This window comes from Poeciliopsis prolifica, unplaced genomic scaffold, assembly GCF_027474105.1.
Source record: "Poeciliopsis prolifica strain line A6 unplaced genomic scaffold, Auburn_PproV2 SCAFFOLD018, whole genome shotgun sequence".
Taxonomy (NCBI): Eukaryota; Metazoa; Chordata; class Actinopteri; order Cyprinodontiformes; family Poeciliidae; genus Poeciliopsis; species Poeciliopsis prolifica.
The window spans coordinates 3,023,611-3,049,880 of record NW_026562393.1 but is presented as its reverse complement, the minus strand read 5'-3'; the positions used below and the strand labels follow the sequence as shown (position 1 = coordinate 3,049,880).

The 26,270-nt window shown below is 38.0% G+C and overlaps 1 protein-coding gene across 36 annotated transcripts in view; it reads left to right on the top strand.

Moving 5' to 3' along the window:
* The window catches only part of LOC129368050 (ankyrin-3-like), a 128,202-nt gene that overhangs the window by 12,734 nt on the left and 89,198 nt on the right, over positions 1-26,270 (top strand). For 15 of the 36 annotated variants that reach the window (XM_055042855.1, XM_055042854.1, XM_055042837.1 and 12 more), the window contains exon 1: positions 22,410-23,160. The exons of 1 other annotated variant lie outside the window; for it this stretch is intronic. In XM_055042855.1, the coding sequence (XP_054898830.1) occupies positions 23,041-23,160 (120 nt within the window). In that variant the 5' untranslated portion in view covers positions 22,410-23,040. Of the gene's footprint in view, positions 1-476; positions 931-22,407; positions 23,161-26,270 lie in introns of those variants that run through there. 20 more of the 36 variants (XM_055042871.1, XM_055042856.1, XM_055042870.1 and 17 more) reach the window with 8 other exon arrangements.

Sequence of the window (26,270 nt, the reverse complement as noted above, 5' to 3'; positions counted from 1 at the left end):
ATGTAACAGAACAAAAGTCCTACACAAAATGAGACACGGTAGCGGAAATGGAATGTTGTGGGAGTATTTTTTCTTCAGGAGGGAGAGGGCTGCTGGTCAGAGTTGATAAGAGGATGGTTAGGGTTAAATACCTGATAGAAAACCTGTGGCTGTGAAATACATAAAACTGGGGTGGAGCTGTATATCTTAGCAGGACAACTGCTAAGATACAGCCATTGCTGCAATAAAAAGGTTCAGATCAATGCATTTTGTGTGTGAGAGTGTTCAAAGTTCAGACACATAAAATTAAGAATTTATGGCATTAGTGAAAACTGAGGTTCATAGACTCTCTCCATCTAGTTTGATTGAGCTAGGCTTATCCTAATGTCATCAGATATCTATCCCATGCCTGTAATTGGGTTTATATTAAATCTAATTCTTAGATTTTCCTTTTTTTTTCCTTTTTTTTAGCTTTTTTAAGAGGTTTATAAGAGGGCACAGACACAAACAACCTGTAGATGAGGTGGCAATGATTGCTATTAATACTCAAGCCCCAGTGCTGTAGCTTGTTGCTGCTGTGATCTCACTTGTGGAGCGTGTGGGAGGCGACTACAGGTAGAAGAGAACTGGACGAGAAAAAAGAGAGAGGAAGAGAGGCGAAGAGAAAGAGCCAGTATGTGCATCTCTCCAGCCTTGCTGGCTCCTCTCCTCATGCTCAGAGTGGGTTCGTGTGTGAAAGTGGGTGTGTGCGGCTGAGCGAGTTGTTCTCTGCGCGCTTCCCGAGTGGCCGCCACTCCACTCGTCCGCTCATTCATGTTGGATTAACAAAAACAGCCTTTTTGGACCTGACGCACACAGCTGTTAGAGTTTCTCACAGCTGCCGGGATGAGTGAGGAAGCTAAAGAGAAATCCACAGGGAAGTCGGCTCATCGCAAGAAGAAGGGAAAGAAGGTAAAAGACGCTCAGAGCTTTGTAAACAACATGGTGTTACTGCTGGGGTTAAATTAGATATCATTATAGTAAGTCAGAGAATGGACAATAGGACAAAGACGTTTTGAAAGACGTTGTTAAGCCTTTTGTTCTCGGGAGATGGATTTTCTCCACCTTGTCGATGAGTGGCAGCTACTGCTTTTGTTGCTAAGAGACTTCGAGAAGTGATTTGATGACATGATAATTTGAAGTGCCTTATCTTAGCCAAACCATTTTAGTTGTTTTTTTTAGTTTTTAAAATATTTTGTTTTGTGCCTGGTGGCTTACATTGATTTTCCTGTTGATGAGGTAAACAGGAAAGGAGTGAATACATTTTTCTGGTTTGTTGAATATTAAAATCATCTTGTGTATTAAATCATCTTAATCTGTGGTCATTAAGCATCTATTAATGTCGGTGCATGGACAGAATAATAAAAGAATAAATGTAGGGAGGAGAATATTTGAGGATCAGATGAGTCAGGAATGGGGAACAATGACGAGGACTGAAAAGAGGTGATGATAGAGGACTGAAGATCATAAAGCAGGACAGGATGTAAAAAAGAGAAAAGAGATGTGAGGTCACAAGTGTTAGTTTTTCATTTTCTGTGTTCTGTAATGTCTGTGCCATGAGCTTATCCAGATTGGTCCAGTACAGTGTTGATTAGATTAGATGCAAACACTTAAAATGCCTTCTCACTACCTGCTTAGCAAAGAGATTTGGATTTATAGGTTCACTTTGGCACGTTGAATATCTGAGTGAGTGTGTGTGCAGCTTTTACCATCAATGCAATCTATGAGAAATGTCTTAGAGACATTTTCTGGTATTGTTACACAAGTCTTTCTCATGGAACATCTAAAACATTTGTTTAGAAGCAGAAAGCATCTGTTTTTTTTTAACAGAAAAAGCATGTGCTTTTTCTGAAAAGCATGTGCTTTGTTCTGTTATTCTGCATATAACAGAACAAAGATTCTGTTATATGCACTTTTATTTACAGAGAACAGATTTTTTGATATCGCCTTAGTGTCCAGTTTCTATCACCAATTTTGAGGTTTTCTGTTTTATATAAATTATACATCAGGAATGACTCTTTGTGTACAGAAAGTTGGGAGGCAGAATTTGTTTGAGGAAAAACAGAGAGTAACTGCTTGTAAACCAAAATAGAGCTATGCTGAGTGCCATAAATCTTAATTTTATAATGCTGCGGTCATAAAAATGTCTCTCTGATAGATGCAGCTAATAACTTGCATGGTGATTACCACAAAATAACAATTCCACAGTGTAAAACTCTTATTTAACTCAAGATGATCTTGTTGTATTGATGTCCGTCAACATGATGATGGCATATGTTTCTGCCATCATCAGAAACTGATGATGACTCTTTATAGCAGGTTCATTTTAATATTAAAATTAAACAACACATTTTTTGCCATTTGCAAAAAGGTGTGTATATGGTTGTGGCTTTAATAGTACAGTTAAAATATTTCTTGGTTTTGTCTTGTACTCTGTGTGGTGTTTCTACAGAGGTTTTTGCTATTAAAGGACTGCTGGCTAAGCACCATCTAGCTGTTCTTGGTTATTACTCTGCAGATATTCTCCATAGTCTTCTTTATTTTGCTGTGTAACAAGTTACTTTTGTTCCGCTGTGTGGATAATGAAGGTAACCTTTACTGAGCTAGATTGACTTTGTCTTGTAATATTGCTATAGTATGTTCATGTTGCGGAGCCCTTTCAGAACTTGTTTTGTTGTTGCTTTGCTGCTATAACCAAGGTTCATGTTGTGTACTGATAATGAGAATAAAAAAAGGGATAAAAGGAAAATTAATTTTAGAGAAATTACCAGGAAAAATAAGGTTTAAAATTTCTATAGAGCAAAAGAGTGAGAGGTAGGTGTGGAGAATGGGGTAAAAGGGATGAAAAACAGTTTTATTTTCTGTTTTGATTAACATTATCATAATCAATCTGCTTTAGATTTGTGGATGAGGAATTTTATCAGCCTCTTGGATTAAATCAATTATCCTGATACAGATATGTACATTTTTAGTTTCAAATGAACATCCAAAGAAAATATTTTTTGATTATAAGAGCTTTGCGAGGTCATGATCTCTAGGGTCAAAATTGACCAGATTTAATATTGTGGCATGAGCATTTTAGAAACGTTGGTGAAAACAACTGCACAAGTGTGAAAGGTCATATCAGGATTTTTTTATGCACCTCAAATACCAATATAAAATGTGATGGCTTTCTCACTTACGACACTGGAGTCAGCCCTCTAGTACAAAAACAATGCTTTGAGTAACTTGATTTGTAAATTTTCCCAAATGCAGAAAAACTTAGACCATGTCAGTTTTAGGAGGAAGTGTGGGGAACAGAAATAAGAAGGAGGAATGTAATGATTGACTGGAGGGACAGGAGTTGAAGTAAAAAGCTCACGATTGTGATGCAAACTGCAGTCTTGACGGATGAGACATGACATTTGTGTTGCTGTGATTCTGTGGAGAAGAGACAGTTGGTGGTGATGTGAGAGAAAAGGAGAGGCTGAAGAAAAACAGATAAAAAAGAAGAATACAGATTTTATTTATGTCAAAGAAAAAAAAATGAACAGGCCTGTTTTAGGAAATAAGCATTAGGCAACATAAAGACATGGGTAGGCAGGAACAGGGAGAAAGGCTATTAAGATGACAGAAAAAACAAGATACGTATGAAGACGAGGAAGATGTAAAGCCATGTGTAAAAGCAAAAAAAGGGGGAGGAGAGTGTTTTGCTTTTTCAAGAATTGCCTTCAGTTTTCTACTTGTTGCTAGGGACACATGTGAAAACGGTGTGGATGACATGCTGAATGAGTAACCTGGGAAGATTCAAGGACTATCACACACACCATTAAAGCGGCAAAGTGAGTACTGTGTTGTGGGAGTTAAAGGTGAGAATTATGCAAGCAGCAGATAGACAACCAAGATAAAGCCTCTGTGCCAGTTAGCAAACTGTTGTCTGACTTTAGAGGATATTTATATATGCATTTTGCTATTTCAACTACTATTAATTTCTGAGAAACAACAGCTTTTCAGTTTTATTATATACATTTATGGTAATTTTAAGTCACCCAAGAGTAGATCTGTTCAGTCTAATTGTATGCTTCGTGCTCTGAGTGATGTCATGCTTTATTATTTTCATATTACCTGGGTAGTCAGTCTTGTTCTTGTCAGTTTATTCATTGCTTATTTTACAGTGGTTGAACACTGAACAAATTAAAGTTGTGTCGGTTTTACATGTTTGGCTAAGCATGTGAAATTATTGGCATGCTTAAAAGTGCTTCACTGGTGCAGAGCACATGCATTTGTAATTCAGTAGATTTGTGTCTGTGTTTAAAAATAAAAGAAACATTTTAAGTTAAGTCACCACAGTTTTATTGTATAGGATCGGTATTGGTCCATACTGAACCTCAGATATCTGTATCAATATTATAATTTTATTCTAGATTCTTAAATCTCACTTTTTATCATATCTGAGGATTTTAGTTGCATGTTTGAATGACTTTGAAAGGTAATTTTCTCTTGTATGTGGAGAAGACTGTCAATAATAAGACTCATGTCATGTTCTGATGAGTTATTACCAAATATTAAAGGGACAAAAATAAGGTACTTTTTATTTGTGGTACCTAAAATCATAACAGATCTTAAAGCTAAGATAAAAACTCTTTAAAAAATCTTTAAACAACAGTTTAGCTGATTAAAGATTAGACAGAAGTCCACAGGCCAGACTTCTGTCTAAAAGTAAGCACTGCTGCTTACTTTTTGCAAAGTCGCAGTGCTACAAACCTCTCCATCATGCAGCTCTGAAAGATGTGTATAATACACACTTAGGTTTCTTATATTTAGTATTTTATGTCAAGTTTATTGCTAAAAAATAAAGCCCAACCAAGAGTGAAAAAAATCACATTTTTCTTCTTAGAGTAACCTGTCCAATTCGCCTGGGAAATACGAGTGCTCTGTTTTGTTTCAAGCCCTGCGACTGTGATAGAAATGGAAGTCAAAGAAGGGGGTGTGAGTTTAACACGAGGGATCTCAGAGCTTAGTAGGTGTGTTAATGGAAGTAACTATGTCAACCAGAGACCCACTGGGAGAGGGAGGAAGTCGTAGATAAAGCAGGGAAAGGTGGGAAGTTAGTCATCAGGTAGAGGGAGGTGCCTGCTTTACATTAAATAGCAACTGGACTAACCGTAAAAAATTACATTAGGTTCAACAGTGGTCATCATAAATGTGTCTCGGACTGAACTGCATGAACTGAAGGCTTCAAACTAATCTAAGCTGCCATACTGCAGCTTCATCATATACACGTACAACTTGGTATGCAGTTTTACATTTCTTCAGTGTAACTTAAGGCCTGTCTGTCTGAAATGTGCAACTAAATACAGGAGGATGGTGTGAACGACATCTTGCTAGAAATACCTCAGCGGTGTGTTGGATGGGAGATGCCAAATGCTGTGTAAGCTTATCATTGAAAACTAATTTGCTGTATAAATACTTTTCTCTAGACTTAATTGTGGAACTTTGAAATAAAGAAAAATACTAAATGACACCTGTACATGGTAGAAAAAGTCCACACACCCCAGCTGAGGTGGCAGGTTTTTGGATGTAAAAAATGCTATAATAAGTACTAAAAATATAGCGGTTCTTATTGGATTCTATCGACAGTTCCTTATTTTCATAATTTCCAAATGTCATGTTTTTTTAATAAATAAATTCAGATGATTCAGACACCCCCCTGTCCACAGTTGTATACAATCAAGCACCTAGGCATGCAAACTGCTTTTACTAACATTTGTGAAGGAATGGGTCAATCCATATATAGAATACTACCTATCCAATGATTCCATAAATGCTTCACTAATAAATATTCTATAGTCAAATGTTAGGTTGGTCATGTGACCTTCTGATGTTGGAGAACTATGTGAGGAGAGTTTGGGTTTCTATGCCGAAACACATTGCCTCATATCACCAAGTGCAAAGCAAAGTGCTGAATGTAGTGTTGTAACTCAAGCTGTCACTGGACTCTAGAACAGCTAAGGCGTGTCCAGCTAGTTATGTCTGGTATTCCAATGAGCAATTTTTGTTATTTCAGCCTGCCAATATATTGTACACAATTTTATGCTCCCAAATATTTGGTATAGTTTGGGCTTGTCCACGTTCTCTTCCAACATAATTTCATATCAGGGAGTAGAGAGAGGTTAATAAAGGCCTGGATGGATTGAGTTTGCCGTGAAGCAGCTTGAACTGCCTTAACTAACAAAATCAAATGGAGTGGTTTTGTCAGTGAGGACTGTGAACAAGGCACTTTCTGTGTCTGTCTGACCTCACAAATATGCTTCTGGAAGAACGATGAGAATATTTTATGTACACTCTCATGAACCTTTTAGAATAGCTGCAGAGGTTGGGTCACATCTTATTATTCTGCATGAATAAATAGTGGGATGTCACTAAGTGTTCATGTGAGACAGACAAGTGTTTGAAATTGATTAAGAACATTTGAGATCACGTATCTACTGGGTCAGCAGCGAAATAAGAAACATTCAGGTTTTGTTATTTTAAGATGAAACCTTCATTATTAATATATATTTGAGGCTTATGGTATATACCCACATATTTGCTTTACTGTACAGATCCTGAAATGATCTGCTCTACATCATTGCTTTTTAGTCCAATTTGCTGAGGCGAGCAGCACATGCATGCTCAGTCAGTGTTTTTGTGTTGCTTTATTCAGAGAAGTGGACTTTCCTTATGTAACAAGACTGCCCACGTTCATCATTCTCAGCCCACACCCTCTGTAATGTCAATACCGTCGATGCTTACAACAAGAATGAAGTGTTTGCTCCAGAACAGTGGCAATCTGATTAATCCAAACCCTTTTCTAAAATTATTTTAACCATTTTAACAACAGGTCATCTTTCACTTTCAATATATAAGCACAAGATGGAAAGAAACATTTGAGAGTTTTGAATTAAGTATTTTGCATTTGAAATGTATTTAATAATTAAAAAAAATAACACTTTGACTATTGTTTAAATATAGTGGAATCTGTTATATGCAAATTTTAAGTACTTAAGATTAGATTTATAATATTCTATAAACCAGTAAAGAACAGATGATTAACAATGTGGTGTATTTCCTTTGTAACAAAATAAATTTAAATTAAATTTGATTTAGTTCAATTGAGGACTAAGTGTCTTTAAGAAAAATCATAGTCTAAAAATGTTAGCTTAATTTTTTTTATTGTGATAATTCTTCAAGATAATTATATTTTGTAATTTTCATTTAATTTTGCACTTGTTTATATGTTTTTTACTTTCCTATGTATATTTTTCCCTTCTATGCCTCTTTATTTCATGTTTATTTAGCTTGACAATAATACCTTTATGTAGTCTTGGAGTTTTTACTAAAATGCATTCAGATCAGTTGAGTTCAGTTACCTTTAACTTGCTTTGATTCTGTTCAGTAAATTGTTAGTTCATCTTAATTCAGCAAAATTGTTTAATATTCAATTCAGTCAAACTTTAATACTCTGAAATAACAGTTATATATTGCAGGAGGTGTTTATGCTGAAATTACAGTGAGGGCCAGAAATATTTGGACAGTAACACAATATTTGTGAGTTGGGCTCTGCATGCCACCGCATTGGATTTGAAATGAAACCTCTACAACAGAATTCAAGTGCAGATTGTAACGTTTAATTTAAAGGGTTGAACAAAAATATGTGATAGAAAATGTAGGAATTGTACACATTTGTTTACAAACACTCCACATTTTAGGAGCTCAAAAGTAATTGGACATATAAACATAACCCAAACAAAAAAGTTTTTTCTCAATATTTTGTTGCGAATCCTTTGGAGGCAATCACTGCCTTAAGTGTGGAACCCATGGACATCACCAAACGCTGGGTTTCCTCCTTCTTAATGCTTTGCCAGGCCTTTACAGCCGCAGCCTTCAGGTCTTGCTTGTTAGTGGGTCTTTCCGTCTGAAGTCTGGATTTGAGCAAGTGAAATGCATGCTCAATTGGGTTAAGATCTGGTGATTGACTTGGCCATTGCAGAATATTCCACCTTTTTGCTCTCATGAACTCCTGGTAGCTTTGGCTGTATTCTTGGGGTCATTATCCATCTGTACTGTGAAGCGCTGTCCGATCAACTTTGCAGCATTTGGCTGAATCTGGCTGACAGTATATCCCGGTACACTTCAGAATTCATCCGGCTACTCTTGTCTGCTGTTATGTCATCAATAAACACAAGTGACCCAGTGCCATTGAAAGCCATGCATGCCCTTGCCATCACGTTGCCTCCACCATGTTTTACAGAGGATGTGGTGTGCCTTGGATCATGTGCCGTTCCCTTTCTTCTCCAAACTTTTTTCTTCCCATCATTCTGGTACAGGTTGATCTTTGTCTCATCTGTCCATAGAATACTTTTCCAGAACTGGGCTGGCTTCTTGAGGTGTTTTTGGGCAAATTTAACTCTGGCCTGTCTATTTTTGGAATTGATGAATGGTTTGCATCTACATGTGAACCTTTTGTATTTGCTTTCATGGAGTCTTCTCTTTACTGTTGACTTAGAGACAGATACACCTACTTCCCTGAGAGTGTTCTGGACCTCAGTTGATGTTGTGAACTGGTTCTTCTTCACCAAAGGAAGTATGCGACGATCATCCACCATTGTTGTCTTCCGTGGATGCCCAGGCCTTTTTGAGTTCCCAAGCTCACCAGTCAATTCCTTTTTCCTGAGAATGTACCCGACTGTTGATTTTGCTACTCCAAGCATGTCTGCTATCTCTCTGATGGATTTTTTCCTTTTTTTCAGTCTGCTTCACCTCAATTGAGAGCTCCTTTGACCGCATGTTGTCTGGTCACAGCAACAGCTTCCAAATGCAAAACCACACACCTGGAAACAACCCCAGACCTTTTAACTACTTACTTGATTACAGGTTAACGAGGGAAAGGCCTTTTGAGTTACTTGCAGCCTTTGGAGTCCATTGTCCAATTACTTTTGGTCCCTTGAAAAAGAGGAGGCTCTGCATTACAGAGCTATGATTCCTAAATCCTTTCTCCGATTTGGATGTGGAAACTCTCATATTGCAGCTGGGAGTGTGCACTTTCAGCCCATACTATAAATAAATTGTATTTCTGAACATATTTTTGTCAACAGCTAAAATAACAAAACCTGTGTCACTGTCCAAATATTTCTGGCCCTAACTGTATGTCTTACAAGAGTGACTACAGAAAGATACGGCCAGGGGCTGAAATGACCTCCTGTTGGGGGTCAAAGGCAACTATGTTGTGCTCTGTTCAGCTTGGTGTTATTTTTTGAAATCCACCTCACTTGACTTATCCATAACTGAATTGGATGCTGTGAAATCTGTAAGGTAATCACGATCCTAAGATTGTACAAATATATTCACACTGAATGTTGCTAACCAGTTATTTGCTTATGGTCTACTCACTGTAGAATTTATTTATTTCACAATGGATAAATTAATTTGAAGTATTGTAGAAACATGCATCTTGATCAGCTCAAAGGGAAATTACTGTTGTAAAGACAAAAGGCATGCTTGATGGGAAATCATGCATACCTGGTATGCATCACAGCGTATTTTGATGGCTGAAACGTCGAGGTGCAAGTAAAATAGCAGAGTTGGCCTGTAGTTGAACCACAAGATATTTAGGTTCCAACATCCGAGTGGCAAGGGACTTGTGCAAGAGGGAGAGGAATCTTGGACAGGTTACTAAATATCACCGTGTAATCCCAGTAGGAATGCCCGGTGCACAATGTTTCAGGAGTTGGCAACGTGTCCTGCGCAGATCACAATTCCTGTTGAGGCAGACATTACCAGAGACACCTGATCAGTCCTTAAACACCAAGTGACTTGTGGAGTTTGGCCAGGTTCTTTGGCTGGGGTTGAGTTGCAGGTTCTTTTCTAAAGCAGGATGTCTGTGGCCGCAGACCGTAACTTTAAATCGATCAAATGTCCGTTGAAAAATTCTCCTGGCTTGCTTAGAAAGTCGGCAATGTTATCCTCCAGTCACACCCTTGGCAACATGTAAACTATGTAGTAGCACCAAAGTGACCAAAGCATTTACGAGAAAGGCTTTTTGTCTGTGAATGACTATTAGTGGATTCTAAAATATTCAAAAAAAAATAATTACCTGACTTTTGTGTGTCCTGCTGCAGATTTTGTTTCTTTCAATAAGAAAACATTCATGTGTTTTGTCTCCTAAAATCATTTAAGCGAGCGGGATGTTTGGTTTTGTTATTTAGAAATGAGCAATTCTTTTATTTTTAGCACATTTCATTTGGACTTTTTCTTTAGACAATCCCCTGAGCAAATTGATCCATAGCCTTTCAGCAAAGCCCAATGTCCAATCATGAGTTCAGCACAGACTTTTACCACAGATACAATAAGATCAAGCAATACTTAAACATTTAAACTATTCAGTGTGGCAAAACACATATTATAATTTTTTATAATTTTAAAATGATCTCGTTGTAGAAACACCGAACATGAGTAAATGTTATTTTCATGTATGTGCTGCATGGTTTTTTAGTTACATTTGGAACATTTTGTAGATGCTGTTATATTCTGCACATTGGTTTATAAGTGATTTTAACATATTGTAAATCACTAATGGAGACGTCACCAAGAGTGGTTGAGATCTTGTGGGACTTTCAGATCTGACAGTAGAAAGTAAAGTAAATTGACTTTTTTGTAAAAAAGTAAATGTGAATTTATCTATCAGACACCACCAAAAACATCTTCATCTGGGTTTTTAAAAACAATTTAAAGGTGTATTGATCATGAAGACTATTATGTAAACATCAAAACGATGTCCATTTACCTGCACAAAATAATTGACTGCTTCTTTACATTTCCCAAAGATCATTTGAACCACTTACCTTTCCTAAGTATTTAAAGAGGGTTTGGAAACAAAACTACACACTTAAAATGTGATTATCAAACTTATTTAAAAATAAATATAGAAAATTCTGATAATATCCAGGTTTTCTGCAGTGGTGATTGGAAAGGTGCATGGAAAATTGTAAAGTTAAGCAATAAATATGGCTGACTTAAGCACTCTGTGTTTTAACCCTAATCCACATTCATCATTCAGTGATCTCCCACCTTCCTTATTTATTGCCTGCGAAGTTACCAGAGCGGTATACACCACGTACAATAGAGACAGTATAATGAAGCTGAATATTCTTTGGGGTGAGAGTCTCTGCCACTGTAGTCCTTTGGAGCCAACATATTGTGCTTTTGCTGAGGCAGCCATGGAGCAGAATGCTGCGCTTGGCTCAGTTTCAATTTCTTCACAGGAACAGGACAGAACCCAGCTCTCATAACGTGGTTACTTCAGTGTGCAAGTTTTTTTTTCCTGCCACCTCAGTCATAAACACATGCACAAAAGCAAAGAGGAGGTTGTTTTGTGTGATAAGGTGAAAGGAAAAGCATAGAAAGAGAAAGGGGAGTGATTTATGGTCTGGACTTGATGATTTAATATAGACTGCTGTGTTTGCCTTAATCAGCAGCTGACTGGTTTTTCCTTATCTTTATTAGATTGCTGCTTTAATCAGCTCCTAATCCGTACAGCATCCATTTGTAATATGTAATCAAATTCCTCTTAATAAATCATCAGATTAAATAAAAGTCAATTAGCAACCAATTTTGCCTTTCAAATCTGTGTTTATTTAACGTTAGTGTTAAACCATAATAGGATTGCTGTTTTATTTACACAAATCTTACTGAGACAAAATTTTTGTCTCAATTTAATTGTTAGGGGACATTTGATGGCAAATTGTTCAGCCAAATTTAGAATAAATCATCAGAATAAATGGGACTCGATGTAAATATTTTTCAGATTATTAAAATTTTGTAATTGTCTTTCTGGTGATCCATTGAATCTTACATCAAATGTAAAAACGTAGAAAGAGTCAAAGGGTGTGAATACTTTTGAAAGGCACTGTCTGTAAGCTGTAGTGTAGTTTGGAGGGGAATTATAAATGCCATTACATTCTTGTGTCAGTAAAACATTCAGCTCAGACTTATTTACCGGGTAATTCCCAAGACTCATTTCAGTATATTAAAAGCAAATACATAGCTTTATTATAATTTTCAGTGTGGAGATGTTGTAGCTGTTGGACGAGCAATAAACCCTGTCAACTATTGCTGATGGAAGCTTCCATTAATGTCACTCCTTGTAAGGGAAAGTAAAATCTGCACAAACGCCATAGAGGGGAAGAATTAGTTTAATGTTCAAGGGACTGACTAAGCAGCAGCAGCAGTTTGAGGAGGAGCCATGGTTTGCAGAAAAGCACAATGTTGGCTATAGATCACTGATGAAAACCTGCAATGGGGAAGCTCTGAAATAGCTAAAAGCTAAATGTGTTTCTTCTCTGCTGCAGTGTGTAGTACTGCAAAAAATATATATTTATTTTTGGGCTGAAATAGAACAAAGAATTATCAATTTGGAATAATTTTTAAGTTTCACTTGAAAGCCATGCCAGAAACATGTTTCTTATGTCACAATATGTTAGAGAAACATACATATTTATATTCCTATAAGATTCTCCTGAGATTTGAAATCCTCTTCAAATTTCTTGAAAAGAAATTTGCAGCATTCAAACCTGCAAATGTGCAAGAGACCTTTGCATCTTTCTAATATCACAGGCTTTTGAATTATTGATTGATCATAAGACAAGTGGTTCCATCTGTGGTCAAGGAGTACAAAAACCTTTTCTAATTTGGCTCTTTCAGATCAAATACTCTATTTCAGACAGGCTACCGGCCTTCTGAAAAAAATGCGAGCTTTAATCAAAAGAATACTGTCAACCCGTCATGTAAAAATGTGCCTCTATTTCTGAGATGGAGTTCTCGTTGAAGTCAAGAAAAGGTGTCAGACAGTGGTCAGATCACGCTGATGTGACTGTCACCATGGCGACAGGAGACTAAGAGGATGATGTAATTGTTTTCTCTGTATTTAGCTGTTGAACTCACAGTAAGTGACCTCTAAAGTGAACCCCACTCACAATCATTAAGATTTGTGTCATGTTCTTCCCAAAATATATTTCACCCATAGAGCTAATGTGGTAAATTTTCTACAGTTTATGTACAGGTTAATGGTGATACTGCAGCACAGCAAGCTAATACAGGAAGTTAAAAAAGTATAGAAGTCTCTTAAAATGACTATGATCTATTATTTGTTGTCTCCTAAAACAGCAACAAAAAATTTTTCATTTCCAGTTTATGACTTGGGAATAGGAAGCAAAATTGGAATTTTAAAGGTATCTGTAATTCGAACCTTAAAATTCACTACTAACAATTTATGACAGAAACTGTGAAAGTAAACATTTTAATTGCACTAGTGCCTGTTAATTACATAATAACATATTGTATCTTTGTAAAGGAATATGTAATGGGAAGGCATAAAACAACGATAACAGCTTCTGAACTTCTGGTGACGATCAAAAGTGCTTCCAGTTAATTTTGCCGTAATCAGTCCCATCATTGCACTCTGCCAAAGCCGTCAGTGCAGTGGGCAAACAGAAAAATCCAGACACTTGATGTGCTTGTGTAGTGTGACTTGTGAACAGCACAAATAGAGCACTTACTGAACATCATCGAAGAAGCAAGCCCTTTCCTGTTTGGTCTGTTTTTCTGTAGAAGTCAGGCATGTATCAGCACAAAAACAGCCCACATGTACAATAAAATTTAATTACAGACCTAGCACAAATAAACGCAACACATCATATTTCTGTGCTGACATGAGAAGCCCTCAATGTATAAATATGACCTTGCAACAATTTTTTTTCTTTAAATTTTTACTATTTGAACTCTTTTACCTTCCATTGAAAAATATCTGGTCAAAACACTCATATGTGGGCAATACTTGGCTTTTACTAAATGGACCTGGACTCATAATGTGCTTCTCATATGGGACCCACTTCTTTTGACTAAATATAATCCATATTAGAAAAGTGAGTTAGGTCCACAATGTTCCCATTCTGCAAAGTGACAGAAAGATTAAACATAAATCTGAAAAATGTCTGGGTATTTTTATATTTCTGTCAAAATATCCTCTCCTACTATTCAATTTCAGTGTTTATCGTCTCTTACGCCTCGCTTTGCTACATCCTTTCCCAGTGGCCACATGCCTCCTACTTGATGTGTTGCCATGACAGGCTGCCAGGGTGTCGCTGCCAGGGTCGCTTGCATGGTTCTACTGAGCATGCCCAGCAGAGTTAGGTCAGGATACCCATCCTGAAGTGGCTACATCCTGCTGGTTTCCAGTATGCTCTCGATGTGTGAGTGTGTGCCTTCTGTGTAGGGGAACTCAGAAAGGATACATTCTCTGAGTGTGTGTGTGTGTGTGTGTGTGTGTGTGCTTGTATTAGGATGACTTATCGGTCTCTTAAAAGGAAAGTTCATGACTAATTAACCTTGGTGATGCCAGCGAGAGTTGAGGATCAGGGAAGACAAACATAAGTTGAGTATAAAGACGAGAAGAATGACTCAGATTTATTAGGATTTGATCTTCAAAGGCAACCAAATGAAGTTGCAATGTAATTTCCATCATCAAAGAAATTTTTCATAATCCATGGATCCACTTTTTGACTTGTTTTTTCATGAATCATGTTGATACTTCCGCAGTTCTAATAAGCTTAAAATATTTACTGAATGGTGTCATGTCTCATATTAAGGCTGAAAACATGTTTTACTGTCCACAAGGGAAGCTGGTATACTTGCAGAAATAATTAATTCTACATCATTTTTTCATTCTTAGGCAGTTTGTGGTTGTGAAAAACACAAACTGCGTATTGGTAAATCATTTAGTCCAGGCTACTTTAGCATACAGTTAGGGCCAGAAATATTTGGACAGTGACACAGGTTTTGTTATTTTAGCTGTTGACAAAAATATGTTCAGAAATACAATTTATATATAGTATGGGCTGAAAGTGCACACTCCCAGCTGCAATATGAGAGTTTCCACATCCAAATCGGAGAAAGGATTTAGGAATCATAGCTCTGTAATGCAGAGCCTCCTCTTTTTCAAGGGACCAAAAGTAATTGGACAATGGACTCTAAAGGCTGCAAGTAACTCAAAAGGCCTTTCCTTCGTTAATCTGTAATCAAGTAAGTAGTTAAAAGGTCTGGGGTTGCTTCCAGGTGTGTGGTTTTGCATTTGGAAGCTGTTGCTGTGACCAGACAACATGCGGTCAAAGGAGCTCTCAATTGACGTGAAGCAGAACATCCTGAGACTGAAAAAAAAGAAAAAATCCATCACAGAGATAGCAGACATGCTTGGAGTAGCAAAATCAACAGTCGGGTACATTCTGAGGAAAAAGGAATTGACTGGTGAGCTTGGGAACTCAAAAAGGCCTGGGCGTCCACGGAAGACAACAGTGGTGGATGATCGCCGCATACTTTCTTTGGTGAAGAAGAACCCGTTCACAACATCAACTGAGGTCCAGAACACTCTCAGAGAAGTAGGTGTATCTGTCTCTAAGTCAAGAGTAAAGAGAAGACTCCATGAAAGCAAATACAAAGGGTTCACATGTAGATGCAAACCATTCATCAATTCCAAAAATAGACAGGCCAGAGTTAAATTTGCCCAAAAACACCTCAAGAAGCCAGCCCAGTTCTGGAAAAGTATTCTATGGACAGATGAGACAAAGATCAACCTGTACCAGAATGATGGGAAGAAAAAAGTTTGGAGAAGAAAGGGAACGGCACATGATCCAAGGCACACCACATCCTCTTGGTGGAGGCAACGTGATGGCATGGGCATGCATGGCTTTCAATGGCACTGGGTCACTTGTGTTTATTGATGACATAACAGCAGACAAGAGTAGCCGGATGAATTCTGAAGTGTACCGGGATATACTGTCAGCCCAGATTCAGCCAAATGCTGCAAAGTTGATCGGACGGCGCTTCACAGTACAGATGGATAATGACCCCAAGCATACAGCCAAAGCTACCCAGGAGTTCATGAGAGCAAAAAGGTGGAATATTCTGCAATGGCCAAGTCAATCACCAGATCTTAACCCAATTGAGCATGCATTTCACTTGCTCAAATCCAGACTTCAGACGGAAAGACCCACTAACAAGCAAGACCTGAAGGCTGCGGCTGTAAAGGCCTGGCAAAGCATTAAGAAGGAGGAAACCCAGCGTTTGGTGATGTCCATGGGTTCCAGACTTAAGGCAGTGATTGCCTCCAAAGGATTCGCAACAAAATATTGAGAAAAACTTTTTGTTTGGGTTATGTTTATATGTCCAATTACTTTTGAGCTCCTAAAATGTGGAGTGTTTGTAAACAAATGTGTACAATTCCTACATTTTCTATCAGATATTTTTGTTCAACCCTTTAAATTAAACGTTACAATCTGCACTTGAATTCTGTTGTAGAGGTTTCATTTCAAATCCAATGCGGTGGCATGCAGAGCCCAACTCACGAAAATTGTGTTACTGTTCAAATATTTCTTGCCCTAACTGTATGTCAGTATTAATCTAAGGAATAATGTTATATGTAACTTTTTACAAAAGGAAGTGTTGGAAATTTTCTTTGAAAATATTTATCTTAACAGAACAGAGTAAATCTTTGAAGAAATCCTGCATATTGTTTTTATCAATCAGTTTCACATTTTGGGTTTAAAAGGTCGAAAGATTAGTCTGTCATTTGTAACATTAAAATATTTAATCCCAACAGTTCCAAACATAATTAAGGTTGTCGTTCAGCATACCGTCATATTTATTCTTCCACTCAGAATCATCTTTGCCTGTAGAATAATTCTTAATTTTCACAATTTTTGAGCTTCCAACTAATCTTAAGTAAAAAACATAAAATTTGGAACACAAAGTTGCTTTTATATTAGTGTGTATCAGAGTAGATTCCTATCCATGAATGTATGTAGACCTTTGATATCCTATTGTGTCTAGACTCAAATTTGGAACAGGATATCAAAACATCTCACTAGGCGCTATGTTCTTCATTAATCGGAAACAGAAGTTTGGCTTCACCAGACGCCTTCAGAGAGCTGGCAGGGGCCACCATGTTTAATTGTGAGTTAGGACCCAATAAAGCTCATGTGTTTCCTTGATTTCACTTTCAAACTAATCTTTAAAGCCTACATCCAACTGAATCTTATACATACAGAGTATAGAAGCAAGTCTGCGTCATAAGTTCTTTTGATGAAATATTAATACCCATGTACCTCTAGAATAGTGGTCTCTCCCCCCTTGTTTAAATTCAGATTTTATGGACTGTTGTAAACAAACGTTACATCCTGGAAGGTTCAGAACCACACAATTCTTCTGTAGGACCTATCTATTGCTGTGGAGCGATACAAAATTGGGAGGGGTGTGATGTGGTTCGATGTGGCCCTGGCACAGCGGAGGGACGCGCAGCTTGGAGCTATTTGTGGCTGGTGTATCCTGTTGCCAAGGAGACAGCTGGCAAAGTGCCAGCAGGAGACCAAAGTTGACCCCAGGCAGACAGACAGACAGACAGACAGACAGACAGACAGAGATAAATACATTTGACTTCAGTTTAAACCCCTCTGCATAGATATTAAGTAAATAGATTTAAAAGGGTTTTGCATTCGTTTGTTTTGTTTTGATTTGGAAATATTTAAAATTGGGGTTGATTGTACTCCAGATTTTTTAATGGAAAACCTTTAACAAAGCAGCAGTTATTTACAAACATACTGTGATACCTTCACTCTGTGGGGTCAGTCCTTCATCTGCCTAGGCCGATTGCAATCCATCAGAGATATCTCAGGGGTGATTTATTTTTATATCCATTTAAAGCAGTGGTGCCCCACCCTGGGAGCCAAGGCCCACTGTTCCGCATGTTTTAGATGTTTCCCTGCTAGTGCATACCTGCTTTAATGAACAGGTGATTAACAGGCTTCCACTGCAGTTGCAAGCATGTAAAACACATAGTTAGCTGTCCTGGCTTGGGGAAACATCTGAAACATGCAGGACAGTGGTCCCTGAAGGTTAAGGACCTATGCAGTAAAGCATATTTAATTGAGTTAGTTTAGCTGGGCACAGTATTTTTACTTGATGATCACTCACAGGCAACTGATAAAACTTTGTGGTTTTCTAAAATATTTTTGATCTTTTTTCATAGAGCATGCCTGAAATATCTCCCCCCACCAAAAGTGGAGATGCAGCCTCCACTTAAGGAAGATTGTGGATGTTATGCTTCTGCATAAGCATTGTGTGTGTTATTCATATTAAGGTGGATCTGTTTTTAGGTTATTTGCAAAGAAATGTCTCAGTTTGCCTTGAAACTTGAGCAAAGCTAAACTTCAGTTTTCCTGCAGGATGAATGTCTGCTATGACTTCCATTGCAGCAAAAGTCACATTTTTACTGGGCATCCAGACACTGACTGTGTGTTCCAGTCTGCCTGAAGCCCATCTGGCCTTAACCATCATATAACAGTTGCTTAAACATTACAGAGTGCATTTTGTTGTTTCTTGTGCCTTTATCTAATCTAGGTCTTTGGTGAGCTGTTCATCAAGTATCTGGTTCCTGCTTTGTGTGTGTGGAGAGTGGGAAAAAACAGTGAGTGAGAGTGACAGGGACATGAAGACATCAGACAGCTGACAGAGAGAGGCCATGTTATGATAAAGTAGAGATTTCTTTTTGATGTGACAGTCCTGCGTCACAGGAAGGATTGGACTTTATTAGAAGCTAGAGTTTTAGTATTTGACCGTTTCAAGAACTAGCGACTGAGCCACAGTTCCACTAAGTAGTTTAAATACAATCATCGTTGGCTTTAATGTTTTATTAATGCAACTGCAAAATTATAAGGTGTAAAGGACTTAATTTGTTTTGCTTTTCTGAAATAGACACTGTGCCTGAACTATATGCAGTACTTGACTGAATGTCTTTTTGCAAGTTGCACCTTGATACTCTTCTTGGTAGAAGTAGAATAGTTCATGTAAAGGAACTGGAACTCCCTTCAAAACCAGTCTGTTTGAGATGATCAAATTCATCTGGTTCCAAGTCCCAGTCCTTTATTTGACATGAAGCTTAAATATATAGGAGTAGACTGTTGTATTGAATCTGTCTTTTGAAATATAGCGCACCAACATGTCTGACAGGCATTCTGGTCATCTTGTCACAAGCATGCTTGACAGGTGTTTTCTTTGGTTTGACAGTGTCACCTTTACTCCTCTAAATATATTTACAGTAATGTTGGTGCAGTCTTGCACCAACATTTGTGGTCAGCACAGTTTTGGAGCATATCTACGTAAAACTGGTTTGACGGTAGATGTAGACCCAGGCATTTGTACAAGTTTTTATCCTGGTAAATTTGAGTGTTGAAATTTTAAGACACTCTGACCTCAGAGATCTGATTGATTTTGAGTTTAAAAAGAAGGGCTTGTTTCTGTTTTTCCTTTCTTACATTTAATCAGCATATTTGCTCAAATCAGTGAGGAGATATTCTGACTACATGTCAAACAGTGAGTCTCTCAAAATCTACGGTTCCTAAAATATTCTGGTATTTACATCTCTTTTTCACGCAAAAAGAAAAAAAAATCATATTAAGTAAAAATCAGAATCCAGAGGGAAGCATTACATTAAAGAATGACAACAGCGGCCTCAAAACTTCCTGAAGAAAGAAAATCATGAAAGTGCTTCTTTATTTATCTTTGTTCTGGTGCCTCTAAGTGACCACAAAAAGTATTGCATCCTTAAAACCATTAAACGACATTATCGCAGTGCTGCACTGACGCACGGATTTCAATCCAACTTTTAGCAAAAGGACAGATAAATACGGCTTAAATGATAAATCCGAATGTCATTAGATGAAAAACAAGGTCTGTCACTGTCAGTTAATTTCTCATTTCCTATGTTTATGTCCCTGCTATTTACACCGACTCTGCTGGGATTCGAAGCCTGAGCTATATCTGCACGAATGCTAATTAATTCTTATCCCAGCATGGACAGAACAGATGGGGCCGCAGGTTTTGCCAGCATTTGATCGTGTTGAATTTTGCAGAAGAGAAGTGGTGGGGGGGACAAATGTAGGTTTTTGTGCTTCATCAGTAGAGGGAGCCAAACACCACAGGAAAATCCCTGTGCATGTAAACAGGAAGACTTATTCTTCATCAGTGAGATTTATTCCTCTTTCTTCCTAATCACAAACATGCTTGTGATAATTGTTTGTTGGCCGGTCGTTTTATTTTGGCTAGAAAGAGAGAGGGAAAAGAGGATAACGATAAATCACGCAAATGGAAATTATTGAGCTTGCTTTAATTTATTATGCAATTAATTAATTTATTTTGTATTGCAAAAGGCCTACCTGTTTGGAAGAAAGATTTTTAAAGTTTTGTAAGACTTTTGTTGATGCTTAAAAAAATCCATCTCATTCATCCGTCATCTTCCACAAAGATCAGGTCATAATAGAAATAAATCCACGAGCAAAACTCAGACTTCTTTCTCCAGCATCACTCTTCTGCTCCTTCTCTCTTTGCTTTCCCAGGCTGTGATGGATCCATATAACAGCCTGATAACTTCTTGGCCTGACAAAGTGTCTCCTAACAGTGAGATGTGGTATGATCAGATGCCTGAATCATCTACTCCAAGCAAATGAGGATGAATCATTTGTGTCTCCCTCAGGTTGAAACAGTTCATCTTTTTAGAAAGTAACATTGTTCTTTAAGTGAGGAAGCCAGTAAGACACATCCATCCGTAACTTGATGAACTGCAGCGTCTCCTGCTGACGCGCCGCTTGATTTGCTGACGGTTGTGACTTGTGGCAAGCTGCCATTAGAATAAAAGCACACAGACTTAAAGATTGATGCAGAAAGTCCCAGAAAGGAAACCGGCACATGACAGTAGAATACATACAGAGGAAACGAGGCCAACATTTCTGCTGCTGACCCACATCAAGAGCATGTGGAGCATCAGAACATTTTCCCTGGTGCTGTTCCTGGTTTCAGTGAGCAGACATGCTGACTAAAACATCCTGAAAAAAACTACATACTTCCTCACGGGTTATTTCAGTAGCTTTAAGTATCTGATCCATGTTGAAAGAAATCACCTGACGTTAATACCAGTTTTTAGGACAGATAGGAGGCCTTAAAGGGCTGGTACGTCTAAGTCATAAGCTCCTTTTACAGATGGACATAATGAGGGATTAGTAGTAAATCCCAGCTGAAACCACAGCCTGACAGATGACTTATTATATTGGACTAAGTGAAGTTTGTGATTAGCCTCGGGCAACACTGTTAAACAGAAATTTCCACCCAATTTTTTTCAAGTGCGTTGCAGTCATTACATCCGTTAGACGAAATGTACAGAGAAAAAAATGTTTCTAATGATTGTTAAAGTGCAGCTTGGATTACACATTGTTACAGATTTACTAACTGACAACAATCAAGGGAAAACTGTTACATTATTATTTATTTATTTATTTTCTGTAAAGTTGGCATGCTATCAAAGCGTTAGCTTTCAGTTAATTTAACTGATACATGGTGGAGTGAAGTTCAGCTCATTCAATTTTTAGTTTGCTCATTGCTCATAATAGAAATGGCAATTGATATTACTACAATGATACACTTAGATCATCGTTCATGTTTGAAAAGTATTCAATGACATGTTAAATAATGAGAAACCCTGACTCTGTCTGTTAGTCTGATCTTTTAGAGAATTGTCTGTCTTTTATACCAGACAGCCAATTGTGTCTTTTACAAACCAAAACCAATAGAAAACCTCAGAAGCTGTCAGGTGTTCACTTTCTACAGCCCTTTCCAAACCCTTGGTTTTATTTCTTTTGAACTCAGTGAAGCATTAAAAGAACAATGTTTTATTCATTTGATCTTTGGTTTCAAGCTCACAAAATTTACCTTAATTCCACAGGTTTGGATGTTAAGATAAAAACAACTTGGGTCATTACAGTGTAAATGGCAAAACATTTAGCATTAGTTTATTCATTTTTAATATAAAAATGTGTTTTCTTTGTGTACATATGTTTTTTGTTGACATTTTTATACATTTAATTATTACTGATTGAGGTGGTCGTGATGGGGGTTTTATTCATTTGTAGCTTGGTCATGGCACTAAGAGAACAAGTAAGAATTCAGTGGGATCAGGCTGGGAAGTAAGTTTTATAACAGGACCATCATGGATGCACACACACAGCAGGCTGTGATACAGGCAGCTTGTGCTGTATGTTCGCTGTGTGACGTCTCATCCTCCCTTTATTCTACCCTTATCTCTTAGACATAGCCAGATGGTATTAGGCAGAGGTATTCATCCAATTCCCCTCCATCCTTTCTTTTCTTTCCTGCTGTCCCAGCTGCTCTCTCTACCTTTCTCTCTGCCCCTCCTTCACGACCCCTCCCCCCAAAACCCCCTCCCGTCTCATCCTCCTATCTCAGCCTCCCATCCACTGTCATTTCCCCGCTGTCCCGGCTAGACGTGGTGGACTGAGTGTGTGCGGCTGCGTGTACACAGAGGATGGCTTGCTGCTCAGGTGCAGGTGGCAGACTCGGGGAACCAGTCAAGCAGGCAACAGGATTTTTCTATCTACCCAGACAATAGGACGTTTTCTGGAGTAGGAGCTAGAGCTTCAACCTCTTTTTGGACCTGCCACCTTGGAGCTGTATTCCTGCTGTGTTCCCGCTCTCAGTGCGTTTGAGCTGTTTTCATACCTTTTTTCTTCTGAAAAAGAAGACAATTTTAATTGCTTTAAAACAATTATTTAATATTTTCAATTGCTTTCTGAACGTAAAGCAGTGGAAGAAGATTCCTTTCTAAAGTGGGATTTTAAGGAGGTGAAACAGGAATGTGCCATGTTTCTGCTTCAATCTGGATCACAGTATCGGCAGTGTGAATAGCTGCAGAGGAAGAAAGAAGAGCTCTATAAAGAGGGAAATTTTAAAAGTCCCTCCCAGACAATCATCCTCCTGCACACCTGTGAGGACTTCTCCTCTGGGAAAAGGGAGGACAAGAAACTAATTAGGAGCTAAGAAAAAAAGGGTAAAGTCCATCTCTTCTATCCCCTGCTTCCCACCTGTCTGGATTAGCTGGGCTGGATCACCATGGCGCATGCCGCCTCGCAGCTGAAGAAAAAGGCGGATGAGAATCTTGCTGCTGCGGAGGAGGAGAAGGAGAAAGAGAGAAAGAGGGCAAGAAAGCGATCACGTGAAGTCAAGAAAAAGGTAAAGACATTTGCAAAGAGAAGAATGGAGTGAAGTGATTGAGGGATCAGGGGGCATCTTTAGTCTGGTGGAGCCCAGGAGCCTCTCTTTTGTCATGATGCAGCCTCCTCTTTCAGACGCACACAATCCTACATGCACATGCATTGAGATAAGAGGGGGCAGTCCCAGTGGGAATACTCGGGAGGGTGGATGGGTAGCTGAAAATGACAGAAAGATGGATGAGCAGAGAGCCCGCACAGCAGGGGAAATAAATAACCAAACAGAAGCCAATATGAAAGGAGTTGCTCATACAGCTGAGCTACAAAACATCTGGAACTTATAGGTTTACCTTTTTTTCAACATCAATTATTTATGCTAAGAGGACTGTCATCATGTCTTCTAGCTTTTTTTTCCCATCTAATACCTGCTTTTGGGTTGGCTTCAGAGAACTTTAGAGTTCCTTTTTTTTTGCTATGAGAACATATGTGATTTTAGAGGAGAACAGCACGTATCAGCAGAATGCCACAGCGCTCACGCCCTGCGGTTAGGCGTGGGCCGCTCTCAGTGCGTTTGCGTGCAATGCCCTGTTTGTGCAAGGACAAAAGTTTAGATTTGATCTTTGACACAGAGAAACACCTACATGCTGGTCAATAAGTCTGACTTGAAATCAATAATGTCTCTGCTGCAGTGATGGTTTCATTTGGGTGCGAGCGTTTCACCTGAGGCTGGCATTAATGAAGGCTTCAGTCTTTGAATAACTTTGTTGACCTTTGGGTTTGTTTATCTAGCTACAGTTGTGTCGGGGATTAACATTCCGTGTTCATGCGCACACACTGAAATTTGGGCTTGTTTGTTTTGGGTGGATCTGCCTGAGGTCGTCATTGGCTTAGCGTTACCCACCTGTTATTAGGTGTTAAAGCTGTGACCTCTACCATCAAGGTTAAGATGGATGGGACGCAGATGGACACACTGTAAGGAACTATCATTTACTTATTTGTCGCAGGGAAATAAGTTGCTTTGTTGATCAGGAAAATAGAGCCCAAGCTCTTGAGTTCATAAGATGACACCATGAAACTTCATAAGATGTGATTAATCTTTTATCATTATCTTGACTTCTCAAGATAATGAGACTGTTATTAAAATAATTTTCTCTTGGTCTAACACAAAATGATTTGAACCCTAACTATGCTTAAAAACTCAAAATCAAATGTCTTTAGATCAACACCATTATCATAAAAAACTGTTTGAGATCTTTGTTTCTTTATGTAACAACAAAGTCAGTCTTCAAAACTTGAGATGCAGATTTTTTTAAAGCAAAATATATCATTAAGATCTTTGTATCTTTATATGACTAAAAATGTTGAAACCTACAGATCATCTTGAAAATAAAATAATAAAGCAAATATTACAGCAGAATAAGTTATCATTGTAGTAAATGTAAAAATATTTAGGAGTGGCATATTGGCTTATCTTTGTACTTTTTGTACAAATAAAATAAAAAAATAATGTATATATATATATATATATATATATATATATATATATATATATATATATATATTATAGTTTATAATACTGTTCTAATAAAATCTTAATTCAAATTTTAACCACATAATTGAAAATAATGATGTCCTGCACAATAACAGATGCCTCTGTCTTGATGTTTTAGTTATGTTTTGTGACTTCAGAAGCATTTTTCCACTACCTTTTGTTCTTCACCCATATGGGTTGAGCACCTGCTGGGTGGCATGCAGATTTTACTGTTCAGGCCCAAACAAGCCATCATAGGCTTCCAGTTTGATGATCTAGTTTAAATTGTGGGGATGCTGATAAAGGGCTCACACGAAAGGAGCTCACACACTGCTAAAGCAAAGAGGAGACTGAATGCAACTGCATTTTGTGAGGAACATTAATCAGTGTCGCCGGAGTAGCTGGTGATCCATACAGATCTTCCAGGGAAAAACCTGCACCAGTTAAGAATTCAAGCCAAAATATCAAGGTGTTCTGTACAAGCAGTACCTTTCTGTCAGACTTTCTAGGGCTACACTTAGATCCTCTGGGATTGTCTTGAATGTAAAGTTTGTGTAGAAAATGATAAACTTTACCTGAAATAAGTTTATCCATCAGGGTACTTCTATTGAACAGACGAGTCCAAACCAAACAGCTACATTTTCCTGTTTCTGCTTGTTTTTGTTCAGCAACTCCTACAGGCTAATAAAAAAAAACAACAACACCAACTTAACAAATTTTTAACCAAAACATGTATGTTTTTAAATGGAGCAGGAATGTTGTACAGCATAAAAGGGGTGAGAGCATGTGCATGTACAAAAATAAATAGCAACCAGACAGCATAAGAAACATCACTAGAAACCAAAGCGTGTTGTTTGACCTTGATTTCTGCCTCTTTACATTCAAGGCAACAGGTAAGGCATATGTTGTTGCTATAGTAGGAAAAAAAAAGAGGAGGTGAGGTGACATCAGCAGTTTAACCGTGCTTGTAGGGTAACATTGTGGAGAGCATATCGTCTATCCTTGGCTCATTCAAGGTAAATCTGTATCGCTGTCAGCCCAGGGCCAGTTCTTGGCACCAGAGAGCAAAAAATATCCAACCTCTCCTCGGATCACATCTCCTCAATTATGTGTCTTTTGTTTGCCTCACCTGACTTGGTTTCACCCATCCCATCCAGTGTAGCTTTTTTTTTCCCTTTGGGAACAAAAATATCTCTTAACCAGGCAGAAATGTTACAGTTCTGTTTTTGAGGAAAACTTCAGATAGATTGTGCTTGATCATTGAGTCGCCACACTGTATTCTGGCTTCCAGTTATGACATGGTTAAATTCAGCTTGGCGTTATTAAAGCTCAAATGAGCTTTTTAGAAAAGCTATTATTTCTCACATTTCAAACATATCTTGACAGCAGTTGTTATTAAGAACAAATTGTTTACTGTCTTGTGTCATATGTCAATGTCAGTGTGAGATTTATTCTCCAGCACTTTAAAAAAACATGAGTAAAACTACGCCAAAGTGAAATACAAGAACGGCGATAACACAAATTAATAAAAACATAGTATCAATACTTCAAATAAATGAACGCTGTGGGGAGATCTAATTTGGAAAGGTAAATTGTTATAG